Genomic DNA, 25557 nt, shown 5'->3' on the forward strand with positions numbered 1-25557 from the left:
AATGGTTTCTTGTGCAGGAACAATTCTTTTGATTCTCCTGGATGTCCCAGATTTTGTTCTTTTTTTTGAAGATTTGTTTTTGTAGTGCACGCAATGAGAACACAGCCAATTTCTAATTGTTTCGAAATTTAATTGGACTGCACTTGAAAACCGTGTTCCAGAGTGAGTAGCAATTGCAAATGTTCATAGTTCAGGTCGGACCAGTCTGTGGACATTTCCAGCTGATTCAGTTTGGTTTACTATTGGCACACATACCTTGGTACAGTGAGAAACTGTTGGCATGCTATCCAGACATCATTCCGTACAGAAGCATGTTAAGATAATACATAGGAAAATCACTAATAGAATATAGTGTTATAGTTACAGAGATTGTGCAGTGCTGGTAGACAAACAAGGTAGGCTGAGAGATCAAGATGCCATCTTTATCATTCAATAATTCCATTCAGGAATTAGTAACAGCAGGATTGAAGCTGTCCTTGAGCCTGGTAGGATGTGTCTTCAAGCTTCGACCTGATGGAAGTAGTGGGAGAGGAGAGGATACCTTGAGTGGGAGAAGTCCTGAATATGTTGGCTGCTTTCCCAAGGCAGCAGGAATTGTGGACAGGGTCTCTGGGCAGGAGGCTGGTTTTCTGATAAACTGGGCTCTGAAATTTCTTGCAGTCTCGGGCAGAGCGGTTCAATGCTGAGCTGTGATAGATCTGGATAGGATGCCTTCTCAGGTGGCGAATTCCCTTAACCTTCTGAGAAAGTAGAGGCAATTGAAGGGAAGGTTGTTGCCTTGATACCGTGCCACTAGGTTTTTTTTCCATCTCCTCCCGGTACTCTGTCTCATCGCTGTTGGAGATCCAGCCCACTGTGGTGGATGAAGTTGGGGCTGAAACTGGCCATGCACTGTGGCGAGTGTAGAGTGGAGGAGGGGCTGGGAACGCGGCCTTGCTGGACACCAGTCTTGATAATAATTATGAAGTCTTGCCTGTAGACCAGCTCACCTTCAATATTTCCAGAGGGGCTGTTTCTAGTCAAGCCCAGTGTGAAGTCGGATGTTCCTGAAGGAAGGTGGGGTTACCCTGTGGCAGCTTGTAATCAGTTATCTTTGTTGGCCTCAGCTATCTGCAGTGAGGACAGATTTTCCATGTCAAATCTCCCAATCTACCTCATGGTGGCACTTGCATTTTATCTGTCCACCTGCATTGCACTTTCTTTTAAATGCAACACGATATCCTGCATGCACTGTTTCCCTTTGGTACGTGTACTTGTGTGTGGAATAATCTGACTGGATAGCACGATTGTAACTCGGTGTACATGACTGGAATAAAATAATTGCAGGTTCCAGGGTTACAATTCCCTGCCCTAGATGCCTCTGAAGAACTTTACCTGTGTGGTTCAGATGGGTGCCTGTTGCTTGTTTGTGCCACTTGTTCCTCAGTGGGGGTTCTTAGTAAGTCTTTCCAGGTAAAGACGCTTCAGTACTCAGCAAAGCTGTGAAATCCAACTCTTTTCAATGTGTTCACTCACCTCTTCGCTCTGCTCACTCCCACTCCCCAGTCCTGGGGTACTTGGACGCCTCTGACTTTGTCCGAGGTGGACACTTGTCTGAGGTGATGGTTGGAAATGTGAGGAGTGCCTGCTGTTCATCAGCTGGACCTGGAAAGGGGCAGGGTGGTATATTACAGACCGAACGGAGGGCTTCAGCTTGCCCTGTGGTTTTAAGACCGTAAGTCCTAGGAGAAGAGTTAGGCCATTCAGCCCATCAAGTCTGTTCTGCCATTCCATTGTGGCTGATCCCGGATCCCACTCAGCCCCATACTTGCCATATTCCTTGATGTCCTGACCAATCAGGAAACTATCAACTGAATGAATGATCTTTATTGTCATTATACAATGAAACTCTGTTTGGCTTGCTCTCAGGCAATTAAACAAAGCGGTAGATAAAAACAAAACAGTACTAGAAAAACAGTATTAAATAGATAAGTAGCAGAAAATAAGTTGCAGCAGCACCAGAATATCACAGTAATGCACAAAGTGTCGTTAGTGTAAGTATTTGAGTCCCTCTGTGTGCTCACAGTTTCAGTCATTGTTCTGTGGGAGTGGTGTGATGGAGGCCACAGCTCTGGGGTAGAAGCTGTTCCTCAGTCTATTTGTTCTGGCTTCCACTTTAAGTATACCAGTTAAATGTGCGCTTTAAATCTTCTGCAATAAATGTGTATTTTGATGTTTTCAGGAAGAAGAGATTTGGAGAGTTTGCAGGTATGGCCTTTGTGAACACCATCTGTTCAGGGAGCCACAGTGGAGGAATCAATATGGTAAGCAGCCATTTCTCACTACCTGCTCTTTCAAATTAACATCCGGATTGACTGTCCAGGCTTGTGTTTACAAGTTGATTCTGATGCTCTTGGGGTGAATTAGGTATTATACTGCAGAGTCCAAAGTGAGGATGCTTTATAAAGGGGGGAATCACAATTACTAATGTGCACCCAGCAAGGACCTCCAAACATCAATGGTCTCGCTTCTGTGGTAGAAAATTCAGGTACAAAATGAAAACCAGATTTGTATGGAGCTGTGAGTAGAACTGTCAGCTTCAGTACAGCTTATTCTTTTTGCTGCTGCTGAGATATTGTCTCCAGGCGTTCTGTACCTGCCCTGGTCCCACTTGGGTTTGGTCGGTCAAGAAGGGGTTTCTGTGCCCCAGATTGGTGCAGCTGTATTCAATGGGATGTCCAGTGCTCTGAGCTTCAAATGCTTTCCTGCTTGGGCTTTCCAGAGGAGAATAGCCGTTCAGTTCCGAGGCCAGGCCACATGGAGCAGTGCGAGTTTGGGGGCAAGAGATGGTCACCAGGGATTAGCCTCCGGTGGGATGGATGAGAGGAGTGGGTCAGGTCGCTGAGGAGAACCGGGGTTGTGTTGGGATCGGGGAATGTTACAGAGGTAAAGTGGAGACCAGGGTCCCAGGAATGTTGGGATTAGGGGTTGGGAGGTGGACACAGCCGGTCGTTCTGGTGATGGATGAGAGCCAAGTGAGGGAGAGAGTGAATTTGCAGGAGTTCTTTGCAAAAACATATTTCGAAGCAATCCCTCACATCTATGTACTTTGCCCAGTTGAAATGTGAATACTCTTGAGATCTATTTTTTCTGTTGGCTCCAGTAAGATGTATCAGAGAAAGCAAAGTTCAGTCAGTGCACTTATTTATGTGTTCACGCAGTCCGGGCCCATTCCCGGGGGATCCAGTGAATCTGGGAGCAGTTCTCGTGGTGGTGCCACGGCGAGGAGTAGAACTCAATCCCCGCGGATCGAAATCGCGCCTGAGCCAGAGCAGCTGCCTAAGTGTGTCAGAGTTCCGGATTCTGTCCCAATCTCAGTCCCCCCCACACCCACGTGGAGCTTGTACCTTCTGTGGGTCCCCCTCCACAGTGCACTGGTTTCTTGCCACATCCATATGAGAGAAATACGAGGCAGGCACTCGACTTGTAGAGGAACATCACTCCTCTTGCCCTGGGCATGAGCTGCTGTTGAAGTTTACCAAAAACCTCTGGAGATGGGGGTCACAGGTGCTGGTTAAGTGTCCGGCCCTCCAGTGGACTGAGGGATAGATTTCTGTCACTGTGAAGTCCCTGTTTATATCACACCCTGAAGTTGCTGCCTTCTGGAGCTTGTTGCCTACTAGAGGGAAGTTTGGAAGCTGGGCTTTTCAGCAGTTACATTGTGGTTTCTTTTACAGTATAGCTTCAGCATTCCTCAGTTGGCTTCCGTTGTCGCTCATGAGTTGGGCCACAACCTGGGAATGAGCCACGACGATGGCCGCAACTGTGTCTGTGAAGCGAAGAACTGTGTTATGAATTCTCAAGCCTCGTAAGTAAACAGCCAATACTGTGCCTGCAGCTCTCGATATCAGTGACCTCAGTGTGTGCATAACATCTGTACCCTTTGCTGCACTTGGGTTATGTTGTCTTTGGTGGGGGGGGTGGGGGGGCGAGTCTGGTTGGGATCATTTTATTATTCCCAGACAAAGTGGATATGACCGGGTAATTCCCCGTTGATCATGCTTGCTGACCAAGCGAGGCGTAAAAGGTCTGCTGGTGGACCAGCATCTGTGATGAGGAGAGGGAACCATTAATATTGTGGGCCAAAACCCTACATCAGGACTGAAATTTTGACAATTCCTTCACCCCCCCCAAAGATGCTGCTGGATCTACTGATTCCTCCGGCAGATTGTTTTGTAGCTCTAGACTTTCTCCCTCCCCCCCCCATCGTCAGTCTCCAGTGTCTGCTGTAGGAGAGAGAGAGAGAGAGAGAGACTGATTTTATGAACAGCATTTGTATCGAACTGTCCTACACTCACTGCACTTTCAAAAGAGAAATTACCTACCTTTAATGGGAGATTTTGCTGCAGTTTAAATTCTTTAAGCAAAATCTGCCGTCTGACTGAATTACTTACTTGCTACACTTTGTTGGGGGTCCTGTGCTACCCCCCAACGTCCAACTCGTTGCCTGGTGCCATGTTATTAAAAATACTCCTTTTCTCACACATCCCAATTTGGATGTGGACAAGAGCAAAGTCAAATCAGGCAGAGAGAAGAGACACAAACACAGGAAATTCTGCAGATGCTGGAAATCCAAAGCAACACACACACAATTCTGGAGGAGCTCAGCAAGTTAGACAGCGTTTATGGAAATGTTTGAGCAGTCGACGTTTCAAGTGGAGAATCCTCCTTCAGGACTGGAAAGGAAGGGGGAAAGACACCGGAATATGAAGGTTGAGGGAGGGGAAGGAGGATAGCTGGAAGGTGATAGGTGAAGCCAGGTGGTTGGGAAAGTTAAGGAAGAAGGAGTCTGATATGAGAGTAGAGCATGGGAGAAGGGGAGGGAGGAAGGAACCTAAGGGGAGGTGACAGGCAATTGAGAAGAGGTAAGAGGTCAGAATGGGGAATAGAAGAGGGGGTAGGGGAAATGTTTTTACTGGAAGGAGACATTTATATTCATGCTGTCAGTTTGGAGGCTACCCAGCTTTTCCAATCTGAAGGTGGCCTTGTCTTGGCACAAGAGGAAGCCAAGGACTGACATATTAGAACAGGAATGGAGATTGGAATTAAAGTGTTTGGCCACCGTGGAGTTCCACTTTTGGCGAGTGGAATGGGGACACTCAGTGAAGTGGTCTTCCAGTTTACTATGGGTCTCACCACTGTGGCTGAGGCAGCCTCTGCGGAAGGAAGTGGACGGTTGGCATTTCGGGTCGCAGCCCTTCGTCTGAACTGAAAGACGGGAGATAAAAAGGTAGAGTTAAGAGGTGGCACAAGAGCTGGCAGGTGGATCCAGACAAGGGTGACAACAGGCAGGTGAGAGAGGGGGAGGCTGGGAATGGCATCATAAACTGGCAGATGATAGGTGAAAGTTTCAAAGGGCTGGCAAAGGAAGGGCAAGAGGTCTATTTAAAGAGAAGGAAATTGAAATAAAAGCAGTTACTTCATAAAATGCAGTGAGTGGAGGATAGTTACAAATATAAATTCATTGTCAATGACTTGGCAGCATGGGATAAAAGTGGAAAATGCTCTATTCAGCAGGTCAGGCGGCATCTGTGGAGAAAGAAATTGTTAATGTTTCAGTTCTGAAACGTTAACTATTTCTGTCTCCAAAGATGTACGGTCAATTATGGATAACTACATAGCACCATCCAGAGACAGAGAAGCAGTTTCAGCGACAGGTTACTATCGATGCAATGCTCCTCAGACAGGATGAAGAGGTCAATACTCCCCAATGCCATTAGGCTTTACAATTCTACCGCCAGGACTTAAGAACTTTTTAAAAGCTATTATTAATGCTTTTTGAGATAGTGATTTAGATGCATATCATATTTTTTTTACTGAGTTAAGTATTGTATGTAAGTAGTTTTGCTACAACAAGTGTATGGGACATTGGAAAAAAAGTTGAATTTCCCCATGGGGATGAATAAAGTATCTATCTATCTATCTATCTATCTATCTATCTATCTATCTATCTATCAATCTGTTTAATGTTCCCAGCATTTTCTGTTTTGACTGCAGATTTCCAACATCTGTGGTTTTATTAAAATTTCCATTGAATGATATGGGGAATTAGCCAATCATCTGCAGTCCTGCTGATAAAATGCAGACATGAGAAGCTGCAGATGCTGGAACAAGCAGCAACAAACAAGATGCTGGAGGAACTCGGTGGGTCAGACAGCATCCGCGGAGGGAAATGGACAGTTGACGTTTTGAGTGGAGGCCATTCAGCCGTACTTCCAGTTCTTATGCTGCCCTGATGCTGTTGCAGGAACGCCGTGAACTTCAGCAGTTGCAGTGCCGATGACTTTGAAGCGATGATCATAAACAAAGGAGGCTGGTGCCTGCTGAACGTCCCCAGGCCCGAGGAAGAGTACAGTCCTCCGTTTTGTGGCAACAAGCTGGTGGATACCGGTGAAGAATGTGATTGTGGATCGCCAGAGGTCAGTGTACATCTCCTTCCATCTCATTATTCAACACAGCTGGAGAACCTTGCTCGGCTGTGGATTGATGGGCCCGAGCAATTGATGGAGTGACACTTTGGGCCACAGTTGTTGACCCTTTGGTCTATGGTTCTTCCTTCCAGTGTTCCCTTTCCCCCTAGTGTGATCCTATGAGTTCCTGTTATTGATGGAGTGATAATCACTCCACTGGTTTAACTGGAACATAAGTCACCTATTTTGACATTAATGCCCTTAAACACCACTGGATTCAATCGCTAGAAGTGGCGTGTGTAAAGATTTACAGTACCAGGGTAATAAAATAGCGGTTCAATTCCTGCCGCCGCCAGCAAGGAGTTTGTATGTTCTTCCCCTGACCGCGTGGGTTTCCTCCGAGTGCTCTTGTTTCCTCCCACGTTCCAAATTCACACTGATCGGGGTAGTAAGTCCTTGGTAGTAAGTATTGGGTGTTGGCACAAATGCCACTTTTCACTGTTTCGATAAGCACGTGACAAAATAAACTTTGTCTTTCTCCCTTTAATCTTGGGTCACGCCTGCACACCTCTTGTGCAGCCAAGGTGAAGCGCCGGAGATATGCCGCTCCCACGAAGTGCTGGCGGAACTCGGCAGGTCGGGCGGCATCATTCGGGCCGAGATCTCCCGTCAGGACTGATGAAGAGTCTCGGCCCGAAACGTCAGCTGTTTATCCCCCGCCATACATGCCGCCTGATCTGCTGAGATCCGTCAGCATTTTGTGTATGCTCAAGGTTTCCAGCATCTGCAGAATCTCTTGTGTGGGAGGTTTCCCACTGACATTTGGGTGGGAGTGCGGTATGGAGTTAAAACCTGCACTGACTGACCCGTGGTCAAGGATCGATAATTGGTCCATCTCTGACCCAAGTGCATTTTCAGAGAAGCAGAAAGGGAGACCTGGCTCACTGCACAGCCCACAAGCAAGAGCACTGGCCTCGTGTTTGCGGAAACCCTGACCAAATCCCACTGCCCGGTACAATTTGAGCTGGCACAGGCAGCTTGGTGTTGACAGCCTGCAGTCGGTGATCTGTGTGTGCGGGCGTGCCCACGTGCGCATCCTCGAGTCAAATAGAATTTATTTTCACGTGCACAAGCTCGGTGAGGTGCAAGTACAATAAAAGAAAACTTGCAGCAGCATCACAGGCAGGGAGGTGGAGACAGCACGGAGAATGTAAATTGTATATCAATAAAACAAGACAATGGTCATTTCAGTACAGCACTGGAACAGGCCCTGCAGTCCACAGTGTGGCTGACTGATGGAGCTAATGACACCTAATCAGACTAGTCCCTTCTGCCTGCATACGATTCGTTGTCTGCCTTTCTAAGGGCCTCTTAAACACTTTGGTCATATCAGCCTCCACCGCCACTCTTGGCAGTACTTTCAAGACCCCAACTGTCTTTCGAATGTTTATTTACTTATTTAGCGATACAACGCGGAGTGGGCCCTTCTGGCCCTTGGAGATGCGCTGCCCCAGCAACCCTGATTAACCCAGACCTCGTCACGGCACAGTTTACAATGACCCGGTACGTCTTTGAGCGGAGTGAGGAAGCGGAGAACGTCCCTGCGCTGCACGGGGAAACATACAGACACTCCTCACAGAGCAGCGCCAGAATTGAACTCTGAGCAATGGAGAGTCCAGGGCTGAAATAGAGTCACGCCGACAGCTAAGCTACCCTGGCGTTCGTGTCCTCTCCTAAAATGCACGCCCTCTGGTACTGGGCATTTCGACCCTGGGAGGAAGATATTGGCTGTTTATTTGTGCTTCTCATTTTATCGGTCTCTGTCAGATCGCCCCTCAGCCTCCGTCGCTCCAGGGGAAACAACCCAGGCCTGACCACCCTTTATCCCTCCTGCCCTCTAATCCAGGCGGCATCCTGGTAAAAGTTCTCTGCATCCTTCCTATAACGGGATGATGAGAGTTGTTTGTAGTTCTCCAGATGCAGACTAACCAGACTCTCATAAAGCTGCAGTGTAACTTTCTGACCCTCGAACTTTGCGTCATGTAATCAAGGCAGGTCTTTACCACCCTGAAGGGAAAACAGACTCTGCAGAGCAATGTCAGAGACCAATCCCTGGTAATGCAGGAGGTGGTGTGTAGTGTTCTGTTTGCACTGATTGAATTCAGTGGTGAGGACGGACATCAGAGCCACAGGAAGTGATTTCTGTGGAGAACAATCTATTTAGTTAGCGATATAGTGTGGAATGAGTCCTTCTGTCCCTTCAAGACACTGGTCCACATTCTGCCCCAGTAACACCGATTAACCCTAACCCAATCTCGAGGCAATTTACCATACCGGGTATGAATTTGGACTGGGGGTAAAAACCGGAGCACTCTGGGAAAATTAAAGCATTCCACGGGGAGGACATACAGCCTCCTTAAAAATTGATCTCTGAACTCTGGATCGCCCCCGAGCTGTGATAGTGTCACGCTAATCGCTAATCTACCATGACACCCAACCAACGGAACGAGTCATAGAGAGGCTCTTTGGCCCATTGAATCCATGCTGACCGCTAACAGACTTACAATTTGAGTAAGTTCTGAATTATTCCCATTGTGTTCTTCCCTCATCCTACCACTCATATACGCACTGAGGGCTGTTTAAGCTACCAACTCACATGTCTTGGGGATGCGGGAGGGAGCCGGGGAAATCCACGTGGTTGTAGGGAGAGTATGCCAACTCCAAACATGTTGAGTTCAAGATCAAATCTGGGTCACTGGCCTTGTACCAACTGTGCGATACTGGCTGGAATACAGGAATTAAAATAGTCTTGTTTGCATTAGTGTAAATGGTCCCTTTATGTCAAGTATGAGTCATAGATTCCTGGAGTCGTACAGCACATAAACAGGCCCTTCTGACCTTTCTATCCATCCGCACTCATCCTCTGTCCCTTTCTGTGCACTGCCTACCTGCTTAAATGCTCTTAAACCGACTGATTGTATCCATCTCTTCCATTGGCAGGCATTTTCCAGACATCAACCATTGTGTGTGTGTGTGGGGGGGGAATGTCTCTTTGTTGCTGCTTGTGCTTAGTGTGAGGGGGAAAAGAGGAGGTTAAGTTCCTTATCGTAGTGGAGCCCGAAGCAAGCACTGTATGCCAGGGGACCACAGAGCTTTGTCATTAACGATACCCGTTCCCTTGGAGCCAGTTGACCTCTCCTGCGCAGGTGGTGTGGGAGACTGCAGGGACGTGTGGAATAGCTGAGGCCTACAATCCCCTGAGCGCAGGAGGGTGAGGGGAGATCTTACAGAGGCGCACAAAATTGCAGGGCAGCAACAGAGTGAATCCTTGCAGGTTTTTTTTTATCCCTTTCAGGTTGGGTGAGAGTTTTGGGGCGAATGGTGAAATATTTAAGGAGAATCGAAGGGGGGAATTCTTCACGTGTGAAGGGAATTCTTTGTGCAGGGGGGAGATGAGACTGTGGAGTGTTACGGGCAGGGTCAGCTGTAAGGTTTAAGAGAAGTTTGGGTAGGTACGTGGAAGGAGGCGATGCCGAGGGGAATTTATTATCGAGGTGCATATAAGCCACTATTTGACATTCATTCTCTTGCATACGTTTACAGGAAAATAAAGAAAAGGTCTTTATTCAGAAAAGGACTAGTCAGAGGATTAGTTCAGCATGGACTAGATGGGCCAAAGGGCTCTTTCTGTGCTGTAGTACTCTATGACTCTATGATGACCCTGTGTAGATTGTTTCCACTTTAGTTCCATGTTGTCTAGAATCACTCAGACCTTGTAGAGAGCTGCTTCTGGGCATCATTTTGTTTGAAATGAGGCTTTCTAAATCATTGCTGGAACCTGCCAACCTAGGTTGGAGATGGGGTAGTGGTATTCTATTTTGGTTAAAAACCACAGGCAGAAGCAGATTGTCCCACTGGTAACCCTGTGGAAACCAACAGGATTACAGGAAGATGCAGGTTTTTAGCAATGTCTCAATGAATACCACATCTTGCGTATACTGCAGGCATTTCACGGCACACATAACCATGTACCTTACTAAATCACTGAGAAACAGGTTAAAGCCTTCAGGACGGAGGTGCAGAATCTTCACATGCACCTACGTACTGTGTGTAGACCCTGTTTTCCAAGAGATCTGCAAATCTGGACCCTTTGAATCAGAATTTGGAGCAGCAGCGTTGAAGGGTGAATAGCATTAAAACTGTCTGATGGTTCAGAGCCTTCCCTCCCTCTGAACAAAGGGAGGAAAGTCATCTCTCTCCTTCAAAGGTGCACCTTGAAACTCTCAGACGCAGTTGCATTGTGATTTGTTGGTGTAGTGTGCCACAGTGTGGTAGCAGGAGGTATTGCATGTCCATGGAATGAATTCCAATCCACTAGACCAGAGGTGTCGAACTCAATTGCACATGGGGCCAAAACTCAAAGCACACTTTAGGCCGCGGGCCGAACAGGATAAACATTTATTGAACACACTAAAACTAAACATTTTTTGAACATAAATATGAATAAAAACAGACAGGAATATTATTCCAGAAAAAATAAGCTAAAACTTTAAATAACTTAAATATTTTGCTCTCCATAAAAATATCTCCTGTCAGTATTATACAAGTTAGAAATATGAGCATGCTGCAAAAAAACCCTGAAAATATAAATAAAATTTGTGCTTTTCAGCAAAAGTTAAAACAACAACAAATCAAAACACTCAGTTTTCTTTGCTCTTATGCCGTTTTGTCAGAGCTGGATGCTTGGCATCTTTTCGTTTAGGTTTGGTGTAAGGTTCTGTGTTGTGGAGATTCTCAGGATGGACTGCAGGTGTTCATCAGTGAGACGACTCCTGTGTGATGTTTTGTTAATCTTCATCACTGAGAAAAGCTTCTCACACAGATATGTGCTCCCAAACATGCACAAGGTTCGAGCCGCATGTAGACGGAGCTGAGGCATTGCTTCAGGAATGGAGCAAATAAACTGTACGGGCCCTGCAGTGTCGTACTTTGCCTTTAGTGTCCCATTACACTGCAGCTCTATCAGCTCCATCTGAATCTGTACAGGTGCAGTTTCCACGTCGACAGCAAATGGGTTGCGAAGCAGCTCGAAATTAATTTTTTGTGCTTCAAAGTCACCAAAGCGCCGTGCGAAGTCAGTGCGAAGTGCGCTCAGTTTATCAGCAAAGTGCGCATTTGGGAACATCATTGCGCCGACCTGGTTCAACATTACTTGGCAACAGGGAAAATGAGGCAAGTTGCACTGGTGCATTTGTGTCTCCCATAAGAGCAGCTTCACTTGAAATGCCTTCACTTTTCTCTTCGCCATTGTTAGGGGTTAGCTTTGACTTCAGAATAGCGTTGTATACAGCAACAGACACTTGACGCGGGAATGTTCCCGGGTAGCCTATCGGCAGCTGTTGCGCTGCATTATGGGATCTGTAGTTTGTGTGTTATCAGCGCTTCATATCGCCGGGCCATTAATAATTAAAATAATAGATCTATCTAAAATGATCTCGTGGGCCGGATATAATTGTTTTTTTTAAACTTTTCTTAATTGTTTTTAAATAGTTACAGAATAAATGTGTATGAAAAAAAAAGTGTTACCCAGCCCCCCTCCCCTTAACCCCTCCCCCCTAACATCCCTATTAAAAAAATAAGAAAGAAAAAAAGGGAATGCCTGGATGTTGGAAGATCCCCACATGCCCCACGGAGTTCTCATTTTTTTAATATATGTTAAAATTCTTTTTCTTTTTACTGGCCCATTAAGCCCATTAACATTAAAACTTAAAAAGTTTAGTAGATTAGTCATTATTTTTTTTATTATATTACTCCAATCTATAATAATACCTAATCTTTCCACTTTCGTGGTATCCTGAGAAATCTTTATAAAAATCTCCGTGTTGCTATGTGTGTCCCCACCAATCATCCAGGCAAAAAGATAGAAGAAAATTAAAATATAAAGAGAAAAAAAACCCAAAATACCCCCCTACTAATGTTGTGGAAAAAAAAACACAACATTACCCCCCTCTGCTGTACGGGTCATGGCAACCGCCATGATTACACATGTGAATCCCGCAGTAACCGATCCACAGCCTCCCAGCCCCCCCGCAACATAAAAAAGTATATGTATAAGAGAAAAAAAAACTGTTCTCATTTAGTATTTCTAAAATTTTGCTTTTCTCTTCTATAATATCCATAAATGTCCATCACTTCTGTTCCTTGGGTCTATCTTCATCTTTAATCCATTGCGTTTGGAAGCCTCTATGTGTAATTAGCGAATAGATGGAAGTTCTTGTACAAACTCCTCCGCTTTTCGATAATCGGAAAAAAAATTTTTTCCCTCCTCCAAAAAAATTATCAGTGTTGCTGGATGACGCATTGTAAATTTATAACCCTTTTCCCATAAGGCTTTTTTCACTGGGTTAAATTCCTTCTTTCTCTTCAACAGGTTGTAACTTATATCTGGATAAAAAAGAACTGGTTTCCCTGCTATCATCAATGGCTATCAGTTTCTATTTTTGGCACTTTGGGCAGCGGCCTTCAGGATCTTTTCTTTGTCTTGGTGTCGTAAGCATTTTATCAAAATTGATCGTGGGTTTTGATCAGCTCGAGGTCTTGACCTTAAAGATCTATGCGCCCTTTCAATCTCAATTGGAATTTCTCTTTCCATTTTCAATTTTTCAGGGATCCATTTTTGAAAAAAATTTATTGGATCTTCTCCTTCTATATCTTCTTTAAGTCCAACAATTTTAATATTATTTCGTCTACTGAGATTTTCAAGCTTATCAATTTTTTCCATAAGTTGTTTTCTTTCTGATGTCCAAGCCGTATTTTCCTTTTCCATTTTGTCCATTCTTTCAACCATATCTTCCGTTGTAGTTTCCAAGTCCGTAATTCTTTTTTCCATTTTTTCCTGTCTCTTTGCCATTTTATCAAGCATAGTCTCCATATTGGTCATTTTTTTTCCGAGTATTTTTTGATTATTTTTAATTACTTTTAATGTGTCTAATTTATGCATTATTTTCCTCAAAGTCTTTTCTATATTTCTAGAAGGATTTTTGCCTCCTTCTTCAGCTGATCCTTCCGAGAGATTTGACTCTCCCTCCGATTCGCTATCACTTTCAGTTGCAGTGGTAGCTGGGCTTTGTAGTTCTTGTTGCTCCCGTTTGCGCATGCTCCATCCTTCGCGTTTGCGCAGCTCACGGTGGTCTTTTCCTGTGGCCAGTGTTGCCACAATCTCCTGTTCCGTATCGCCGGTGATATAATGTACCTGAGACCGCGGTTCCTCGGTAGACGTGGGCCTTGTTCTTGTTCCAACTTGCGTAGTCTTCCCGGTATTAGTTTTCTTCATCTTCCTTCTTTGAGGCATAGCTTGACACAGTCCGGAGTCGTTTATAAGTAACTTTTAGAAAGTATTGACTAACTTTTCTTCATTTAAACATTAATTTATTAACTTTTTACGGGAGAGCTGGGTCCCTGCGTCTCGATCCTACGTCATCACGTGATGTGGGCCAGATATAATTGTACGCCGGGCCAGATATGGCCCGCGGGCCTTGTGTTTGACACATATGCACTAGACTAATCCACCCCGACCAAACCTGCACAGTATCTAGTGAAAATCTTTAACAGCTTGCACTGTGTGGGGTACTATGCCCTATAAGCAGGAAGGGGGTGGATACTACCTGGGCAGTTTGGGTCAGGAGAAGACCTTTGGTTGGATATGAAGCACGTACGTGAAGGACATGCTCACCGAAAATGGCGTGTGGGGACGGAGCCAGGAATTTGGTCAGACTGTTCAACACAGACATCCATAGTACAGTTCCGAGAAATGGGTGGGAACCAGCCACCTTCTGCTTCATCTGGGGAATCCAAGAAGAGCATGTCTGGAGGATAGCAATGCGCAGGTGGAATTGTGGTTGTGGGGGGTGGGGGTAGATCAGCATCCCCCAACGTTGCCTTTGTCCTGATGACCATCTTCATGTGTGTCTGCATCAAGCTTTGTGTGTAACTGAAGTATGCCCACAGCAAGTGTCCCTCTGTGCAGATGTTTTACCAGTCCCTGGCGCTGTGAAGGGAGGGTTTGCCGCCTTTGCCATGCAGTGTTCCATTCAGTCTGTCGTTGTCACGCTACCCGTCCTTTGTGGAACAGTTCCTTCAGAAAAATTACCTTTGTCCACAGTGTTCTGCATGGAACATCTTGTTGGCTCTGTAGGAGAAGGACAGAATGAATCCTGTGGGACAGCTCCTCAAGCAAACTGTCAAAGCCATTCATCATTGCCAGAACTTGATAACAGGCATCAAGACATCACTGGTCTGGCAGTGAGAGGGGCCATCCATAAACTTTTGGAGTGTTACTCTGTGCACTCTGTCCCCTCTTTGTGTTTCCAAAGGTTTGGAAAAGAATGAAAGGGTCCTTATTGAGGTTTGTCCGAAGTAGCTGCATAACAGAGAGCTCTCTAACCTACGTGGTACGCCTAAGGCTGCTGACTGAGACAGATATCAAGTGCTGCAGAACAATTATCAGAGAAGTGAAGGAGGCATTTTATTCTGCCTGAAACTTGCTGGTTTTCCAGTGCAGTGAGATGCAGAAGTAGATGCCGAGGGGTTCACTGAAGCTCGGTGCAGCCAATGCAAAGACCTTGTAGGGAAGGGCTGCAGTCTAAAATCCTGATTTTACTGAACATGCAGGGCTAGGTCCTGTGTAACAATCCCATAGACATTGTAAAGCAGGGTTTCCCAACCTGGGGTGCATGGGTTGCTTGCTTACGGGTTTTGGTTCATGATATAAACAAGGTTGGGAACCCCTGCTGTATGCTGTAGAATCTTTTGTCCAAAGAGGTCACATGACTGGCATTGGTGCCTTGTACATAGAATATATTGACTTGAGACACCACAAGTGCAAAGACTTAACAATATGTGAATAAATAGTGTGGACAACACTGTGAAACTAAAGAGAGACTACACTGGTTTGTATTTCTTAAATATTTTAAGAAGTTATTTTTGGGAAAAAAAGTCCAACTAAATTCACAGGGTTTATTACTGATAATATCCGTTAACCAGCTGTAATCGTTCACTCCCATAAATTAACAAAGGCAGCAATGTACTGAAATGATGTCTTTTTTTTTCTTAAAATATCATAAATGTTCACAAAATATTCTAAGTTCAAGTGTTGTTATCAGGGACATATACAGTATACATATACAGGTTAAATATCATAAAATTAGCTTGGTGCATCAGCAGCGCAGTACATTACAAATATGAGTTCACATAAAATATGTGTGTACAGATAAAGTAAGCATAATGACAAGGTTGACAGAGTGAGAGAAGAAATAGGCAGAGGTGGTGCTAAGGTCCCGTGGGTCAGTTTTGGAGCCTGATGGCAGTGGGAACGATGCTGCTGTTGAACATTCACTCCCATAAATGAACAAAGGCAGCAATATATTGAAATGATGTCTTTTTTCTTAAATTCAAAAATGTTCATAAAATATTCTAAGATCAAGTTTATTGTTATCAGTTGTGGGTCTTCAGGCTCCTACATCTCCATCAATGTTCTCAATATTGATAGGGAAGCAGAAAACTAGACCAGGAATGGCTATTCAGCACACTGAGCAACACACACAAAATGCTGGAGGAACTCAGCGGGCCAGGCAGCACCGATGGAAAAGAGTACAGTCGATGTTTTGGGCTGATACACTTTGGCAGCACACTGAGCCCGCTCTGCTAACACATTCCCTCGATCCCCATTCCATTTGGTACATTTTGTGTCCAGAAATTTGTCTACCTCCTCCTTTAATATATTCAGCAACATGGTCTCCCCTGTGGTGGTTGAGAATTCCACAGGTCTGTGACCCTCTAGATGAAGAAAGTTCTCCTCATCTCCTCCGAAGTATGTCAGCAAAAATCCTGTGACCGACCACTTATTCTAAAACGCCAGGCAACAGATACCGTGTTACGATATGGCAACAATGAATATAGAATTGAGTCCAGTTTTATAAACAAATAAACATTTATTAAACTCTGCTCAATAAAAATGAAAAGTAAACAAACGACTAACTTAACCAGAAGTTAACTGCTATATGGCAACTCGAACAGTTCTTAAAGCGATAAATGTGAACACAGTTCTTAAAGTGGTAAATACGAAAGTCCAAGTGATTTATACAGTCAATTAGGAGAGACTTTCCTGAAGTAACGAATTCCTCGATGACGTGACATTACTGCTGATCCCAGCCGAAATATGCCTTGCCTAAAGGATTTACGATGAAGGAAATAAAAACGGCTTGAAGGAACTGACCTTTTCCTTGGCGAATAACACTGCACCCAACCCTTTCTGCTCTTACAGCAGGGATTATCTTGGATGCAAGTTACTATTTCCTTGAACAAAGATTCAATAAGGTCGATCCTGTATTACAGCCGACAACGCCGACTTTACTCAATCCTTCGGGTTCCCGTACTTCGGTAAATCTTCACTCTCCAATAATTAGACCTTTAAAATTAAATCGAAGATATATCAGACGTAACTGGCAGTGATTTTAAAAACTGCTGGCACAACTTACATTAGAAAGTAAAACTCCACTTTAAGACAAAACTGCGTCATGAGACAAATACACAGCATAATGGAGTAACTGACGAATTAAACAACGAACTAACCTGCATCACAGCAAGGCTTTCCCGTTTTATACCTGTTGGAACAGGCCATCACATGACCTCACACTGGTGGGAAATTACATCACCCCACCATCACAAGACCATTACATCATGCTCACCAGATACTCAATTACATCATGGTCATAAGACAGTCACAAGATACCCACAGGGTATGTAACAACCAGTACCAAGCTTTTCTGCAGTTCGGGATTTTATTGACTTTGGGGGAAGAAATGCCTGTTTTGCTGCCGCTGCTACTGTGCGATTGGAAAAATCTCCGGGAGGAAGGCCCCAAATCCTCGGCTTTGCCTGTTGCTTGGCGGCGGATGCCGAGGTCGAAGCGCTCGGCAGAGATGGTGCTCGGTGTCGGAGGGCTGGTCGGAGACTCGAAGTTTTCGGTTGGACTCGGAGTTGGCTGTGGTCGGAGCTCCCAAAGTGCTGCATCGGCAAGCTGCAGCACTGGAGGTTCATGGCAGGAAGAGTTTTTCTTCCTTCTGCCGTCTGCGTGAGATGATGGGCTGTCGGGACTTTGAGACTTTCTTTTAAACCATGCCATGGACCTCTCTTTATCAGATTACGGTATTGCTTTGCACTGTTGAAACTATGTGTTATAATTATGTGGTCTTTGTCAGTTAGTCTTTTATCAATTATGGTATTGTCTGCACTGTTGAAACTATATGTTAATTATAACTATATGTAACTGTGTGGTTTTGTGTATGTCTTGTAGCTTTAGTTTTGTCTGATGGGTTTGTAGTTCCTGTCCGGGGAACGTGCTAAGATGGTAGCGCGATATCGATACACAGCAGCCGCTCCGGACTCTGGATTGGGGATTACCAAACGTAACATGGTTTTTCTTGTGTGGTCTGTTTTGTGCTTTTTTGTGATATCATTCCAGAGAACGTTGTCTCATTTTTAACTGCATTGTATTTGTGGTTATAAATGACAATAAACTGAATCTGAATCTGAATTTGAGATGATGGATTTGGCGTTTTGGTGGGGAAACAAGTGAAAACTGTTTTTAATTATATTTTGTAAGGACCAACATTTGTTGCCCATCAAAGCCGCACAGTAAAGTACAGTCCCTTTACTGAAGCCACACTTCAACTTACAATCAAACCGAAGCCCTTGGCAGAAACCTGTGGGCCAAGAAGCACCGACTTTGCTGAGGGGCTGGAGTTGTGGAGAGTCTGGTTCAGTAGGGAAGCAGATGTTTTATTTACTCTGACTACGTTGTGAAAGGATGGAGAGGGCAGAGGGTGAAGGATGAATTGCTTTCGTTCACTGCTGTTGAGTTTGCCACGCTGAGGTTGGTTGATTCTTTTTGCAGGAGTGTAAAAACGACCGGTGTTGTGAGGCGTCCACTTGTAGACTCAAGTACGGAGCGGAGTGTGCGACTGGGGTCTGCTGCAATAAGTGCAAGGTAAGTGCAAGGTAAAGAACAGGCTACGAAATGGGGCAGGAGCCATCCCCTCTGATCTGACCTGCCGTTCAAGAAATGAGGGTGGAGTCTGTTCCACTCCTCTTAGACTCACCAATAGTTCAGAAAGTTAATCTTTACTGACTTGTGCCCCTGATCTCTGTGCTACCGATGCCGTAGCAGCTGTCATTCACCTGGCCCTGCCGCACCTAGAAAACACAGTCAGAATGTTGTTTCTGGATTTCAGTTCGCAGACGTCCCGCAGACGTTGGTGAACGAACTACTCCTCAGTCTAAATACACCATTGTGCAACTGGGTGTTGGACCTCTTAACAAACAGTCTTCGGATAGTCAGAATGCATAATTGCCCCTCCCTCTCCATCATCCTCACCATGGGTGCCCCCCAGGGCTGTGTGCCGAGCCCATTGCTGTACCCTCTGCCCGCACGTGACTACATGGCCAGACACACGAGCAATCGCATCATCACGTTCGCTGATGACGTGGCAGTGGTGGGGCTCATCACCAACGATGATGAGATGGCCAACGAGAGGAGGAGGCAGAGCTCGAGGCCTGGTGCCAGGCAAACAAGCTCTTCCTCAATGTCAAAAAGACAAAGGGTTCAGGGGAGCTTGCACCACGTACTTCCCTCTGTACATCAGCGGCACAGCAGTGGAAACTGCAAGCACTTTCAAACTCCTGGGAGTGTACATCACATACAACCTCTCATAGACCCTGAACATATATAGCCATATAACAATTACAGCACAGAAACAGGCCATCTCGGCTCTTCTAGTCCATGCTGAACGCTTACACTCACCTAGTCCCACCGACCTGCACTCAGCCCATAACCCTCCATTCCTTTCCTGTCCGTATCCTACAGAGTCAAGGAAGCTCACCAACGCCTCTACTTTCTGAGGAGGCTGAAGCGAGTTGGACTATGCACATCCATGCTCATGTCATTCTGTAGCTGCACGGTAGAGAGCATCCTGACCAGCTGATATAGAAACTGCACTGCGACAGACAGTAAGGCTCTATGACGGGTAGTCAAAACTGCCCACTTCGTCACTGGCACCAGCTTACCGGCCGTCAAGGACGTGTATTCAGAAAGGTGCTGGAAAAGTGCCAGTAACACTATGAAGGATTGCACCCACCCTGCTCATAGACAGTCACTCCCACTCCCATCCAGAAGCGGGCTACATAGCTTCCTTGCGAGGACCAGCTATTTCCACCACTACTTTATTATTTCCTGTCAGCTTGTGTACAACCTGGCGTCACTTCATAGATGTGCCATCAATCCATGCATATAAGTTGTCTTATGTATTGATATTTGTGTTGCTTATTATTGTTGCGTTCTGCATTTTTTTCTGGATTTTTTGTGCTGCATCGGATACAGAGTAACAGTTATTTTGTTCTCCTTTAGACTTTTGTACAGGAAGTGACGTTAAACATTCATGAATCTGTCTAAAATGGGTGTCCCTTACTCTGTAACACTGCCCCCCCCACCCCCCGTTTTAGATTTCATTACCCAGGGGAAATTCCCTCTCAGCATCCACCAATTAATCCCCTCACCCATCAGAATATGCCGGCTGGTGGCGTAGTGGCATCAGCGCCGGACTTCGGAGCGAAGGATCATGAGTTCGAATCCAGCCGGCTCCCTTGCACACTTTCCATCTGTGCTGGGTTGAGCATCGAGCTAGCAACTCGGCCTCGTAGAAACAAGAAAGCCCGCTTAAAAAAAAACACTGTCACGACGGCGTCCCGATGACTCCACTCGGAGTTGAGGGCTTTCTTCTCCTTCCATCAGAATATTACATTTTGCAATAACACAAACATTAGTCACATATTTAGGAGCTAGTAAAAGGTTGAGTTTAAAAAAAAAAAGAAAAAACCATCCTAATCCGTGGGCCAGGCAACATCTGTGGAGGGAAATGGGCGGTGGATATTTCGGGTCGAGATCCTTCACTTGGACTGACAGAGGGGAGATGAGATGAGGGGAAGGGGTGGCAAGTGATTGGTGGATCCAGACGAGGAAGGGTAATTGATCGATCCAGATGGAGAAGGGAAGGGTTGTAAAAGGGACAGAGGCTGGGAGGTGATAGTTAGAGGCAACAGAGGGCAGCAGACCATGAAAGCTGATAGGAAAAGAAGATGGACCATGGAAACCAATAATTTACCCTACCACGGGCAGCTGGGGACAGGGGAAGGGGCAGACCCAGTGGGCAGATGGGAGAAGGTGGGGAAGGAAATAGATTCTTGCAAACAGGTGTGTGTATGCACCTGGCGGAGAGGGAGTAAAGGAACTGAGGTGGAGTAGTTTTTGAAGAGGATGTGTTCAGACATGGCACTAAGTCGCAGGGAAACCAAACCAGGAAGATTTGGTGGGGGGAATAGATTATGAAATTCACAGATCCATCTGCTGTGAACTAGAACCATTTTAAGTTGGTAAGGCCAAGTGATCTGAGTTAAGGCTACATCTGAGCCAACAAGAGATTCTGCAGATGCCGGAAATCTTGAGCACCATGTGTAAAATGCTGGAGGAACTCAGCAAGTCGGGCAGCATCTGATGGAAGAGAATAAACAGTCGAACTTTCGGCTGAGAATTCTGGTCGGACAGCTGATGAATGGTCTCGGCCAGAAACTCCAGCAGTTTATTCCCTTTCTTTGCTGCTGCCGGACTTGCTTTGTTCCGCCAGTGTTTTGTGTGTAGTGGTCATGAAGGAGCCTGACTTTGCTGGAGTAGGTGAACGGCTTTGTTTAATGTTGATAAGTTACATCCAAAACTCAGGTGAGGTGAGAAAGTTTTTCTTTCCCCAGTCAGAGGTGCTGTGCCTGAAGGGTGGGAGAGGCAATCTCAAAACATTTAGAAGAGGAACGATGGAGGAAGGGAATTAATGAGATCAGAAAGCAAGGAGCTGAAAGGTTGGGGCATGGTGGTTCAAGGGAAGGAGCGATCCAGCTAAACCTCCCAATCCCCACACCTTTGGGGCGAGGGAGGTAGCTCACACATGGTCACAGGGTGAAGGCAAAAACTCCACATGTCCGACCCCAGAGGTCAGGATTGAACCAGAGTCTGGGAGCAGTTCTACCAGCTGTACTTCAGTGCCACGGGCAACCTGTCAATCCCAAATAACCTTTGGAAGCAGAACTCCAAAAGAACATCCCCTACTGCAAAGAAATTTCCCCTTCTCTGCCGGAGGTTCTTAATTCCTCATCTTGAGGTAGCAGTGTCTGATCTCCAACCCTGTCCATCCCTCCCTTACCCCATTGGGAGGTTCCAGACTCCAGTGGGTCAAGTCCAAGCTCACTTGGCCCAATCGAATGGGAGCTTGGAGATGGATAAGCAGCAGGTCGATGTTTAGACCACCCTCACTGCCAGCTCCTGGGTGTCATGTCACGCTTGAATGTGAATCTGTGCATGGCTCTTTTTGAAATATTTCCAATTACAGTAGGTTTGGGTGACATTTGCAGCTGAGGTCCGGGGTGAAAGAGACTCCAGTTTTTATGGTCGTCCTGCATGGTTACGGAGCAACGTGCATGTCCAATTGTGTTGCTGATCTTGTCACAACCTCACCATGTAGCTGACGTTTAATTTCCACTTTCTCCCGGCAGTTCCTGGCTGCCGGAACCGTGTGCCGAGCCTCTGAAGATGAATGTGACCTACCGGAGTACTGCAATGGAACAAGCCACAACTGCCAGGCCGATGTATTTGTGCAGAATGGCCACCCCTGTCAGCACAACACCTCCTACTGTTACAATGGAATGTGTCAGAGCTACGAGAGTCAGTGCGTGGCTCTGTTTGGCCAGGGTGAGTACCGCAACGTCACCACAATTTAACCTCCCTCTGAATTGCAAAGGAGTTACTTCAGATGATCCAGCAAGTGATTTTGTTTTTAGTTCCATGAGCTTTGGATATATATATATTTTTTTAACCCACAATTCTTCTGCCTCCTTGCCATCATTGAGGTACTGGCAAGACGATGGTCAATCCAGTTGGAAGAGCTCAGTGACAGGAGAGGAGATTTACGGTACATCACCGTGGTCACTCATCACTGCAGTGTACGAAGAGAGTGTTAACATTTCCAGATTTGTATAAGGATGGTGGGAATCACTCAGTAGAGCAGCTTACGTAGAGGGAGTTAGCATCCCCCATCAAGAAGGCTTCAGAGATATCTGCTTCTCTCTCAGTAAAAGAACCAACAAGTTCCTCTCCACCACCATCCTCCGTTGTCCGTCAGATCTGGTCCTCCCCCTCAACAGTTTTTCCTTTGGTTCCTCCGACTTTCTCCAGGCTCGAGGGGTAGTCACGGGCACCTGTCTGGTCTCCATCTATGCCTGCCTCTCTGTTGGCTGCGTAGAGCAGTCCATTTTCTAAGCCGTCCGTGGTAACGCGGCTCAACTCTTCCTACTCTACGTTGGCGACTGCGTTGGTGCTTCACGCACCCATGCTGAGCTCATCAATTTCATCAACTTTGCCTCTAACTTCCACCCTGGCCTAAAATTCACTTGATCCATTTCAGACACCTCCCTCTTCTTTCTCGATCTCTGTCTCCATCTCCGGAGACAAACTTTCAATTGACATCTTTTATAAACTTACCGATTCCTGCTGTTATCTTGACTATACTTCTTCCCACCCTGTCTCCTGTGAAAATACTATTCCCTTTTCTCAGTTCCTTCGCCTCTGCCACATCTGTTCCCAGAATACAGCTTTCCTTTCCAGGACAAAGATGTTCTCCTCCGTCAAAGAATGGGGTTTTCATTCCTCCACCATGTATGCTGCCCTCACCCTCACCTCCTCCATTTCCTGAACATCCGTGCTCACCCCATCTTCCCAGTGCTTTAATAGTGATAGAGTTCTTCTTGTCCTTGCCTCCCATCTCATTAGCCTCTGAATCCAACACACCATCCTCTATAACGTCTGCCATCTCCAAATGGATCCTACCTTTAAACATATCTTTACCTGCCCTCTCTCCGCTTTCCGCAGGGATCGTGCTCTAACATTTTCAGGTTTGTGTCAGGTTGGTGGAATCACTGCGCAGGGCAGTGTGTGCAGAGAGCGTTAACGTTTCCAGGTTACTTTCCCTCGGTGCACTTCAACAATATGAATTGGCAACTGCGTGTCTCTCCGTAGATGCTACCTGACTGTCTGTTTCCAGCATTCACTGTTGTTGCTCTGAATCAGATAGTCAGCACCTGCTGTTGCTCACGTTCCTGTGGTAATCCAGGCCATGTCTGACTTGAAATCGGGGAATTGCAGATGCTGGAAGCCTACATACTGGCAGTACTCAGAAGGTCATATACCATCAGTGGTGTGGGAGATTTCAATAACCGCACTGATATGCTTTTAGAGACAGAGAATGCAGATGCTGGAATCTAGAGTAACGCAAACGCTGTTAGAGGAACTCAACAGGCCAGGCAGCATCACTTTAGAACTGCATTTCACAAATGTACTGTGATATTTTGCTCCTGTACATTCTGTATGTCTCTGTGACTCACACACACTGCCTCTGTCTCTCTCTGTCTGTGATGTGTCACGTGCATTTTGCCTGTCTCTCTCTGTCTCTGTGTCCTGTGCGCTCTATCTGTCTTGCTCTGTCAATGCGTGTGTCTTACACACCCTGCCTGTCTCTATCTGCCTATATGTGTCTTGCGTGCTCTGTCCCTCTTTGTCTCTCACACAAATTAACCATTCTCATTAATCCCTCAACCTAATCTATCCATAAGTAGTAGAATCATTACCACAGCTTGTGCCTGACCTCATCATAAATATTCCTCATCCCACCTCTCCCTCCTCCAAGCTCTCTGTTTCACAGTTCTGATGATAGATGACTGATCTCAACCATTCATCTGATGTGTGGAACTTAGACCATTGACTTAAATTAGGCTGCAGCTCCTAACTTAGCAAGTTGCTTGGAAAATGATGTTGGAGAGGAAATAGCGAACAAATGAAGCTAAGCATTTTGCACCACTCTTCACTGTGGAAGACGTTAACAATATGCCGTAAATTCAAGTGTCAGAGGACAGAACTGTGTGAAGTTGCCATTACTAGAGAGAAGGTTCTTGGGAAACTGAAAGGTCTGAAAGTAGATAAGTCCCCTGGAATAGATGGCCTACAAGCCAGGGTTCTGAAAGAGGTTGGCGAAGAGATTGTGGAGGCATTAATTAATGATCTTTCACAAATGAATTGATTCTCGCATGGGTCTGGAAGGCTGGAAATTTGCAAATGTTACTTAACTCTTTAAGAAGGTAGCGAGTCAGAAGAAAGGAAATTATAGGCCTGTTAGTCTGACCTCAGCAGTTGGGAAGATGTTGGAGTCGATTGTTAAGAATGTGGTTTTGGGGTAGTTGGAAGCACATGATAAAATAGGCTGAAGTCAGCATGGTTTCCTTTAGGGGAAAATCTTGCCTGACAAATCTGTTGGAATTCTTTGAAGAAGTAACAAGCTGGATAGACAAAAGAGAATTGGTGTAAGTTGTGTATATGGATTATCAGAAGGCCTTTCACAAGGACCACATGTAAGGCTGTTTAACAAGTTAAGAGCCCATGGTATTACAGGAGCATTGGCTAATTGAAAGGAGGCAAAGAGTGGGAATAAAGGAAACCTTTTCTGGTTGGCTCTCATTGACCAGCAGTGTTCCATAGGGGTCTGTGTTGGGACTGCTCCCTTTTACGTTATACGTTAGTGATTTGGCTGGCAGAATTTATGGCTTTTTGGCTAAATTTGCAGATGATATGAAGATAAGTGGTGGGGCAGGTAGTTTTGAGGAAGCAGAGAAGCTACAGAAGGACGTTGCCAGATTAGGAGAATGCGCAAAGAAGTGGCAGATGGAATACTGTGTTGGTAAGTGTATGGTCATGCACTTTGGTAGAATAAATAAAAGCATAGACTACTTTCTAAATGGAGAGAAAATTCAAAAATCTGAGGTGCAAAGGGACTTGGAAGTCCTTGTGCAGGATTCCCTAAAGGTTAATTTGCAGGTTGAGTCGGTGATGAGGAAGGCATTCATTTCAAGGGGACTAGAAGCAAGGATGTAATATTGAAGCTTTATAAGCACTGATAAGGCCTCA

At 45.6% G+C, this 25557-nt stretch overlaps 1 protein-coding gene across 2 annotated transcripts in view; it reads left to right on the forward strand.

Annotated features, from left to right (window-relative positions):
* LOC140734335 (disintegrin and metalloproteinase domain-containing protein 9-like) overlaps positions 1–25557 on the forward strand; it is a 150719-nt gene that overhangs the window by 90812 nt on the left and 34350 nt on the right. For both annotated transcript variants that reach the window (XM_073058150.1, XM_073058160.1), the window contains exons 10-14: positions 2222–2303; positions 3717–3847; positions 6287–6458; positions 18403–18495; positions 22101–22296. In XM_073058150.1, the coding sequence (XP_072914251.1) occupies positions 2222–2303; positions 3717–3847; positions 6287–6458; positions 18403–18495; positions 22101–22296 (674 nt within the window). The remainder of the gene's footprint in view (positions 1–2221; positions 2304–3716; positions 3848–6286; positions 6459–18402; positions 18496–22100; positions 22297–25557) is intronic.

Source organism: Hemitrygon akajei, chromosome 1, assembly GCF_048418815.1.
Source record: "Hemitrygon akajei chromosome 1, sHemAka1.3, whole genome shotgun sequence".
Taxonomy (NCBI): domain Eukaryota; kingdom Metazoa; phylum Chordata; class Chondrichthyes; order Myliobatiformes; family Dasyatidae; genus Hemitrygon; species Hemitrygon akajei.